The 10,613-nt window shown below is 39.1% G+C and overlaps 1 protein-coding gene across 1 annotated transcript in view; it reads right to left on the bottom strand.

Annotated features, from left to right (window-relative positions):
- Positions 1 to 10,068, bottom strand: part of LOC147176342 (anoctamin-1-like) — a 42,985-nt gene extending 32,917 nt beyond the window's left edge. Inside the window, exons 1-2 of the mRNA XM_086072645.1 lie at positions 9,790 to 10,068; positions 2,211 to 2,576 (exon numbers count right to left, since the gene is read on the bottom strand). Coding sequence (XP_085928771.1) covers positions 2,211 to 2,576; positions 9,790 to 9,885 — 462 coding nt within the window. The 5' untranslated portion in view covers positions 9,886 to 10,068. The remainder of the gene's footprint in view (positions 1 to 2,210; positions 2,577 to 9,789) is intronic.
- Positions 10,069 to 10,613: the final 545 nt, after the last annotated feature.

Genomic DNA, 10,613 nt, shown 5'->3' with positions numbered 1-10,613 from the left:
TTGCATAGACTATTCATAAAAATCTGAGAGAAACATCTTTTGCACAATAATTTGGAACACGGTGTACAGACAACCATTCACAATCACATTCACATGCTTACGGACAAGCTAGAGTCTTCAATAAAGATATCATGCATGTTTGTGGAATGTGGGAGTCAACCGGAAGACCCAGAGAAAACCCACACAAGCATGGAGAGAACATACAAACTCCACACAGGAAGCCCAGAGCCAATATTTGAACCCATGACCTCTGACCTGTGAGGCAGATGTGCTCACCAGTAGGCCGTCCATTCGCTCCACTTTCATTTCAGAGTTTAAAAATATAACAGATCATAGCCAGATGCCGCCCCATTCTCTTTCGGGCCAACACAGAGACACTATGCAAACCGAAAATTCCTAGTCCTGCAAGCTAAGGAAGATGTGAATTTCTGTTAGCCAAATTGTGCCAAATTATAAAAAAAAAAGCAGGAAACAGTTTGTTACTTAAATTATTCTACGGTATATACAGTTTACAGGACCCCTCACATTGTGGCATTTTATCCGCCGTCTTCGTCCGCTTTCTCTCCCAAGCCCCAACAAACTCACTAAGAAATTCTGGAAACGCTTTTTCTCCAGCACCGTGGACGCACTAAAGAAATCATAGCAACAGGCCATCGTCAAATTATTCCAATATTACCCGTTTTGTGGGTGTTTAATGCGGGTCGGACTCGTAAATACGAAATAAATACAAACTGTAAAACACTAGCCGGGCAAGCCAAACCCACTTTCTTTCTGCACGAAAGAAATGGAGTGTGTGGACAGGTCACTGTTGACCGTGACTCGGTCCAGTTCAAAATGAACCGTACAATCAAAAAAGTGTTTATTTGCTGCGACGCATTCCTTATGAGCAATGTCACTCTTTGACGATGGAAGTCAGCTTGTTCCATTCAACATTTAAAGGTATTAAAGAGGAGAGAGAGAGAGAGAGAGAGAGAGAGAGAGAGAGAGAGAGAGAGAGGGAGGGTGGGTCTTGATATGGCACACCAGTGAGGTGGGGTGGATTATCTCGGCAAAAGAGAAGTGCTCACCATCACAGATTTAGACTGCTTCGTGAACAATATTTGAGAGAAATGGTGATATTGTCTGCGATTGGCTGGCAACCAGTTCAGGGTGTACCCCGCCTACTGCCCAAAGCCCGCTGGGATAGGCTCCAGCACCCACGCGACCCTTGTGAGGACAAGCGGTTAAGATAATGGATGGATGGATGGATGGTGATATTGTGTATGTGGAAGAAGTATTAGATCTTTCAGTTCATCTCTTAAAAATGGGAGCAAAAACAATAGTGTTGTGTTTTTAATTTTTGGGGAGTATACAGTATATTCTATGGAAATAATTAATTCATTTTAGTTGAAAATATATACAACAAAGGAAATAAAATACAGTTTTAAAACATTTTTATTCCGTCTGAGATTTATGCGCCGCTGCGTCATGACGGGCACGGTGGTCATGTGATGTGATACGAGGAGCAAGTAGTGAGGTGCCTGTCCGAAACCCCAAACGGAATGAGGGCACTACATATTAGGCAACTTTAAAGTGTGGGATTATACTGTATAATGAATGAGGTGTTAGGGGATAAGAGTGGACATTCAGACAAGGCCAAAGTGTTCTTCCTGGTAAAAGTCTCCTTCTCTCATAGACATTAAGTAGTAGGAGCACTACAGCATGAAGTCATCCATTTAGTGGCAAATAATATAATTACAATTCAAAACTGAAATCGTAGCTATTGGTAATTTTCAGTATATCAATAAATGAATTGAGGTGCTACTCTGAATTGTAGTTAAGATGAGTGGAACTCTGACAGTGTGGGAACTTGCTTCAAGCATAGTTTCCTGTTTGTATGCAGAAGTTTCCAGATCTTTCCCAAGAGAGGGTCACTCTATTCTCCCTTTGCGTGACATTGCAGATGATCATTTCACTCTCGCATACACTATAACTCTAGAACGATGGTTTCTGTGTCTTCAGGCCAACCAAGTTAGTAAGGCATAGTGCCTTTTCTATTTAAGTGCTGCAGAATTGGGTCACACATTAGGACATTGGTTATACATAGCCAGAAGATCAGATTACAGATCTACTCTGATATGCATGCCACTCGACAAACATCATAAATTGATTGCATTCTAAATCATCAAATTTCATTTCTAAATACTACAAATAAAGTGGATCAAACTCACGTCCTCATCAGTCTCCAGCTCCAGGCCCATATCTCTAAGTTTGCCTTCAAACTCTTCCCTCCGCAAGTTTTTTTGATCCTCCTGGCCACTGAAGGTCTCCCCGGGGGAGTGTAGATCCACATTGGATAGTGTTGAGGTTTGTGATGATAAGCAGCCTTTTTCTGCAGATGATGGATGCTGGCTACGGCGCAGGCTGCGTGCAACAGCATTTTCTGTCAGCAAATGTGTCGAGTATCGAATGGAACGTCCCCCAGACGATTTCTTCAAAGCGTAGGTGAGAACATAGTCCACATGCCGCTGACCATCTTGAAAGTAGAGGCCGCGTTGACAATGGTCATTTTCCTCTGGGGTTAGAGTCTTGAGCAGCTGACATTTACAACACAGAGACAGACAATGAGAAAGATTGAGCATCAAGGATATGAGTTTTTAAACCAGATGACCAGTGTTTTAACTTGTATTATTCTTGTTTTGTAGAATGCTCCACAAATATGATTGGACTTAACTTAACGTCTTATTGTTGATGTGCAGTACCTTATCTTGTAGATGCTGCAACAGGTCCAGAAAGATCCAAAAAGAAAAAAAAACTCTGCCACAGTTTAGCCACAAGTGCTTCTACTCAAACGGCAGAAAACAAACTCATTTACGTATGGTTGAGTAAAAAGCTGCTTTACTTTCCAGTTGATTAGAAACACCTGTGGCTAAAGCCAAACTGAGGCTGGGATTCTACTTTCTGGACCTGCCCTTCCCAAAAAGTATATTTAAATATGCTTGAAGTATACTCAAAATTAGGAGAGTATACTTCCAGTTTACTTTTCTTGTACTTATTGAAAGTACACTACACCAATTAAATGTTAAGTGTACTTGTAAGTACCGTATTTTCCCCGACTATAAGGCGCACTTTAAAGTCTTAAATTTTCTCAAAAATCTACGGTGCGCCTAATAATGAGGTGCGCCTTATGTGTGGCCTGAGGTCCAAAATCTGACTGGTTGTGTGGGAGGATTTCCCGTTGACACATTGCTTATATAGCCTACATGAAAGGCGGACCTGGCTGAGGACAGACGTGACGAGAGCGCGAAAGAGTCAACTTGGTTTGCGAGTTCTCCGGCAGCCCCTCCTTGCCCCCTGCCCTCCCTCCTGCTCTGTTGTTCTCTCCGCCTCTCCGTGACTTGTTGTGTTCTAACTTTTGACATGGCGCTGAAGCATTCATGTTCAGTGAGCATGTGTCCTCTACTTTCGTTTTTGCTTGTTTCAGAACTTAACGACCCACTTACAAGTTAATTGTTTGATTGACGCTAATCTCCAAAAGTGAACGGTCGGAGCGCGCGGGGAGGGAGGGAGAGGACAGTCATTTCCAAGAGGAATACGCTGCCTAAAAAAACATTTCCAGCCGGAGTCATCGTTAAGGCCAGTCAAAAGGGATGGATGGACGAGGACAAAATGAAAGAGTGGCTGTGTGACATGTACGTTGTCGTGTTATTCAAACATAAAAAGAGGGTTCTGCCACAACGGGTCCAACAGTAGGCTTTATTTCACGAAGCCATTCCTGGAAATGACTGTTCCCAACGCCCGCCCATCACTATGTCATGTGTAGATGGAACATACCAAAAGCAAAGAAATGTCCGGGCTAAACTACTCCATAGTGTATCTTTTTCTTTTGTTTCTTCTTCTTTTTAATGCTTTATTGCACAGCAACATACATCGCAAAAGTCACTTTGAAGTAGTGCAAGTCTACACAGTGTATCTAAACAGATCATACCCCATATGTAAAGAGACCAGATGTTTTTTTCCACGCATCACCGTCCCTCCTGATCTGTGACTCAATGCATGCACATTTCACAGCCGCTGTGAAAAACCAAGTGCGGCAAATTAACTCGGAACTTGCTATCACCCCGGGAGGCCTTAACTTCAACCTGGGCATTGGTGTAAACAGGGCGTTCAAAGTCAAGTTACTAGCGGCGTGGGAGCACTGAAAGACAAATGGCAAACACAGTTTTACCAAGACTCTGAGGCAACGCCGTGCGAGTTACGCCACAATTTGTCAATGAATTGTGAATGCTTGGGCGAACGCAAAAGCCAACATAATTTCTGAGGAGCCTCTGAGACTGACAATGAGATGGAAACTTGCCCAGTTGTTCGTTTTGGATACAGAAGATGAAGACTGAGACATTTGTGGATTAGGGTTGATTAAAAGCAATTGCAGTACATTGTTCAATACTTCAAGTACAACTGAACTCACTGTTTACATTGTTACAATCAATACTTCAATAAAGTACAACCAAACTCAGTTTTGCTCCGCTCGCTGCTTTTTTAAAAACATACGCTAGCGCTTGCATGTATGCTAGAAAATGTTTTAGCATAACAACATACTACTATATGTTTTGAGCTAGCGTATGTTTCATCGTGCCTGCACCTAATAGTGCGGTGTGCCTTATGTGTGTGTTAAACACAGAAATAGCGCCCCTAACTGAGACTGCACCTTATAATACGGTGTGCCTTATGGTCGTGAAAATACGGTATACTGAAAAATATACTAAGTTGACATACTGTAGTATATACTTAGAAGGCATTCGGTGAAATGGACCGAATTTATAGGTTCAATTTATTGATAACACCCAAAGCACCATGTGGTTGGATAACCTAGAGGTTAAGGTTTACCTTTGGTACCAGAGTACGCCGGTACGATCCCAGTCAATTAATCACTAAGCTCTTTAAATTAAAATTTTGATATAAATATGCCACATAGTATATTTAAGTATACCTAATAATAGTGTACTTAAATAAAATTTAAAGTATACTTATTAATATACTTAAGTATACTTTTAAGTGTTCTAAAATGGGTCAATTTAGTCCCACTTTACTTTATTTAAAGTTTACTTTTAGTACAAGAATAAGTACACTTGAAATATAAACATAGGTATAATTAAGTATACTCTATATTATGTACATTAAGCATTCTACTTTTTGGTAAGGGTGGATTTGGGACCTCTGTTGGTTAGGATGACAATGTGGTCACTAGAACCATAAGTGTGGGACTCAATTCAAATAACTTCACTCGAGACTCCAGTCGCCACTTTTAGGACTTCTGACTTGCTTGGCTAAAACAACAGAAAAACTCAACTTTAACTTGAAAACCATTAAATGTGCACGAGTGGACTAGTCGTTACTGTTTACAGTCGATAGTCAGGATATCTTACATATTGTGCCATTTGTTTTGCTTTTGAAAGATACACATTTTTGTCAACTCCAAAATAAATAAATAAAACAAAACAGAACTTCACTGTCTGCTCTAACCGTCTGCTCTGTTTCATACGCACACAGGCTCGCCACTCTCCTTCCACTCGCACCTACAGCCCTGGTTTTCTTATTCAATCACAGATCAATTCTTAATGTATATTCACGACCTTACAGACCATTGAAACTTACAAGAAGTCTTAACAGCATTTCAGGTACCAGTAACTGAAGGGTCGTGACTCATTACAATGGGAACAATTTTAAAGGCACATTACGAACATCAACAAGCTAGGTTAACTGATAACAGCCACAAATGTAGCTTGATTACTATTTGCTATAACACAGATTATTAGTTGACATTTTATTTTTTTAATGTTCAATAGCATATGAACCAAAAGCTTTAATGTAATAATTAAGAGCAGGGGCGTAGCCAGAAATTTTTCATTGGGGTGGCCAGGGTGAAGCCATGACTCGTATACGGGTGGCCATAAATTCATACCGATTAGTGGGCTGCACAAAATAATTTCAGAGCATATTTTATGAATTTAATGCATTGGAGCTGTTACAATTGTTAATGAGTTGCTCAGTTACAACAGAGCTTTCTGCCACTTGACCGGCAATAAGGCAAATGTCAGTAACTAACCTGTACACAATAAGTAGAAAAGGAAACCGAACAGCGAAATTCATGACTAAGTATTAAAAATGCCTCCGGCATTGATTAAGAGTCCTAAATGAACCACCCAAACGATTGAGTGAATTAAAGAATGATTTTGATGTTTTTGTCACATCAGTTTAAAAACACAAATAGGTTGTTTAAAACCCTGAAAAAACTTTTGATTTTTGTATTAAAGGGAAATGAACAAAGAACATTCACATTGGTGCCCCTATTCTATTTTGCCTGGACTCTATGATCCATTCAAGTTTTAAGTCCATGCTTGTATCTAAGTTGAGGTTCCAAGAATTGTGCCTCAGAGGTGTTATAGTGCACTGGCATCCATCCTCATAATTATGTTGTATATCTTTCTTAAATGATGATTCAACGGTTCTCAATAAAGGTCAAGTTCAAGGGGCCACACAAAGTCACAACTTGGGCCTGATTTATTAAAGCTCTGTGCATGTGAATACAAACAACATACAAACTTGATTGCTCACACAATCAGATGTTCAAGCTAAGCTACAAAACAAGCAAATGCCAAATGTGCTAAATTGCCACACAGTTCATTCTGCGCATTCTGGGAGTAGTATAAGAAAATACATTCAGTTAGCATGGCCAAATTGTTTAGACTCGAGTAACAAATTTTCATGTGCAAATGATCATCCTCTTGTATTTAATTGCTTTGTATCATAGTGACACAAGAATTACTCTCAGTAACCAAACCGTCAAACTATTGTTGAGGTAAAACACAATCACAGTGTTTGTACATTGCACACAAAATGGAAAGTGAATAAAATTGTGTTTTACATTTAAAACAAAATGTTTAAAAAAAGAAGTCCAAATCCTCTGATTTCAGCCTTTAGATGTTTATACTTTTCAGTTTCCTTAGCCCTCCATCAATGCAGACTGTTGGGCTTTATTTTTTAGGTAAAACAAGACATTCCACAGAGATCAGCTTGGACTCAGGAAAACTAATCGATATTTATGTTTCATTTCTTTCATTTTTTCCTCACCGTTCTGAATCAAATACTTCCAGTCATTCCCAAGAGTGCCACAGCCCTATTCAAAATCAGAAAATCCTTTAAAGTCTTCCAAAATCTCAGCGCATGATTCTAGGATCAATATTAGCATATTTGTCAAATATTTAAGTTTCATATACAGTAGAAGAAGTGCATCTGAACATGGAGGTATAAAAATGAATTCAAGTCCAATGTATCAGTCCAATTTTCAAATCAATTAACAAAAGTACAGTGGTGCCTTGTGATAAGAGTGTCCTGAATATTTTGAGATACGTATTTTTTGCTTTGAGATACGCGCTCTGTATACTGGCAGCTGTGCCAATCAACTTTGGCAAATAGTGAACAATTCTTCTTAAAAACGAAGAAGCTTCAAGCTGTCTCATGCATAACATAAAACTAGAATTACACGTGCATTAAAACAAGCCGTTAAATATGAGAGGATGATCATTTGCACATGAAAATTGGTTACTCTAGTCTAAACTTTAGTCTTCTAGCTTAATGCTTAATGCTTGCTAACACATAATGGGATATGAAACTTTGAGCTTTTAGACTGAGCTGACTTGGCAACATTCTCCCATAACAAAATACTTTTCAACTCTGCATTTCCTTGCGTCTGGGTCATTTCAGCACACTGACGTTTGTTTGGGTCTGGCCTCTTCCAGAGCAGCTTTTCAAGTGTGCTGACCCCAGTTTTAAAAGTAACGTTATGCAGATGGGCACTCGAGACGAGTTCTAAGAAAACGTGAATTTTATAGGGTTCCTCGCTTAACCACAATGATCTGAGTGAAGGACATATTACTTCTCCTTAACTTAGTGATATATTTGTTTATCTTCCACTACACTTCCAATTACATCACTTTCAAACTTCGTTTTGTGCTTGCGGTGCTCTTCCATATGTTCCATAGTGGAATCCATCAGCGTTAACCAAAGCGCGAAACCTTTTTAAATATGACTGTGTTCACCACTGTTGCTAACATCACCCACAAGAACCCGCTATTTGGGGTATTTGTGGTAAAAGACCACAATGTTAGTAGATCATGCACAACACCATCACCAATCACCAGTAGCACGTGCAATCTGTCAAGAGTGAAAACGTAATTCATTTTATTTGGGATTGTGCTAAATAAGGCCCCTCGGGGGGGTCATTTCTTTTTTTTTTTTTTTCTCTTACTGCCTGGATCTCTGACTTTGTTTTTCCTTAGTGTGCTTTGGTAGTTTTCCTAGATCAGAATTGAAATGATCAATTCTTCAATCTTCACGTGTCGCCTGTGCACATCAAAAAGCAGTTTCTCATTTATTTGAACAATTTGCGAATGCTTTGCTCCATCAATGTAAATGATCATGTATAATTCTCTGTTGTTTACTACACTCAATTGCTAATCTCACATCAATCAAAATGTATTTTAATGTGTCTCTGTTGAATTGCCTCACACCCCAAATATTCTGGCATTATTACATAAGCCTTTACATGCAAAATGTTGAAACTTTGTCATATGTCAAGCATATTTCTATCCATTTCCATCTTTACTTTCGCTAATGAAAAGAAATGTATGGAACCATGCACTTATTAGCCAGTTTTCTGAAATAGCTCATCACAAGAGAATATATTTTTTTGTGATGTGGATGAGAATTTATGGCCCAAAAGCCAAGAACATCACATGTAGGAAGACTTCGTGCAGTGGTATCTTTTCTTTTCTGAGAAACTGTCAATGTTATACATATAGAACTACATTGCATTATTTATTTTACACACGGCAGCTATTTGTTCCCCCCCCCCCACCCCCCAATTGCTAAAATAATCTAGAAGATGTTTCACAACTGCCTGTCACTATCAGTGTCACAATTCACAAAGTGAACTGAGGTCACTTCCAGTAATTCTTCTCACTTTTAACTCATGGCAACACTGAAGAGAGATGACTAAACCGCCCATGAAGTTACGAGTATTTGGTACTCCACCCATTTAGAATGCATAGAGGGATCGAGCTCTGTTAAGTTTGTTTTATTGGTGGAATCAGCCGCAGGAGTAATACGCCGTGAGAAAACAAAAACAGGAATTTATGTAATGTTCATGTTCTCAAGCCAACATGGTACTTTTAAATTTGTACTCCATCACATGCAACAAGACACACGTGACACAGACATCATGCAGCTGCATCTAAAAAAACACTAAGAGGTTTTGTGACTCACACGATTTATGACTAACCCAAAAGAAAATTAAATCAAGATAGCAAATGAAAAATATTCTTTAGCGTCTTTAATCTACTCCAGCAGATGTATATCAATGTGGCTGAATTTAATTTTATTTTTTTACTATTAATATTATTAAACCATGTTCACCACTCTGAGGTTTTGTGACTCAACATTTATGAATAAACCAAAAGAAAATTAAATCATGATAGCAAATAAAGAATATTCTATAGCATGTTTAATATACTCCAGCAGATGGATATCAATCTGGCAAAAAAAAATTTTTTTTTTTACTAATACTAGACCATGTTCAATAATTGCGATAACAGCAGGTCTTGAATTATTATACATTCATATAATATATTATATCACTATACAGCTGAATAAAATTGAACGGGCAGCATCACCCAGCAAGATGAGCATCCTTGTAATGTAAAAATATGATGTACTTAAAGTACAGTTATGATTGATGTGGCTAACACTCACCTCAAATTTGCCATGGAAGACGACATCTTGCAGAAAATGTGGAATCTGCTGCCCTGACGATCCAGAAAGGTCTGTCAGCTCTGCCTCATCTCTCATTGTCGGTAGTGACTCTGATGTGCTCAAGAGGAATAACGAGGTGAATAGACTCGACTGTCCTTCTCCTCACTTGTGTTGTCTGCTAGTTGAAATGTTTCATCTTATGGTGCATCTGGAATCTAATGATCCTTATGCCTGTCAATGGCTTGATTGTCTCTTGTTAAAGCTCACTGTAAGTGTGCTGTTTCCGTCTGTTTCTGTCACCATGTGGAGCGGCTGCCCTGACCCACAAGCCTTGCTACTTGAGAAGCTGAATTTGAGCCAACATCTAAACTTAGACAACCATAAAACTCTGATGAACACAAGGCAAACTCCCTCACTTCCTGTCAATTCTCCCTCAACAGTATCCACCGCTAAATCCACAACCGCCCTCCCCCTCCCTACCCCCCTTTCACAACAGTGGAAACAAATTGCTGGAAGGTCAATTGTGATTCAAGCATTTTGAAGAAATACAAACACACTACATCGTACATACATAGTAAATGACCGGCCATCCCCACCCATTTACTCATGCTGATAAAAGAGTGTCAGCACACACTGACGTAAATTTGGTTCTATTTTTTATTTCTTTATTTAACCTTGTTTATCCAGATGTGGCAATCGAGAACAGATTATCATTTGCAAAACTTGACCTGGCAGCAGACAGCAGAGTAAAACAAAGCAAATGCACTGACTGATAGTCGGAAAAAATTTGGGAAAGCAAAAAATTTAATTTATATCACCAACTT

The sequence above is a fragment of the Leptonotus elevatus genome, chromosome 4 (genome assembly GCF_054856555.1).
Source record: "Leptonotus elevatus isolate MCC_2025b chromosome 4, RoL_Lele_1.0, whole genome shotgun sequence".
In the NCBI taxonomy this organism is placed as follows: Eukaryota; Metazoa; Chordata; class Actinopteri; order Syngnathiformes; family Syngnathidae; genus Leptonotus; species Leptonotus elevatus.
The sequence above is the reverse complement of the archived record's forward strand: the minus strand, read 5'-3'. Positions and strand labels throughout refer to the sequence as shown.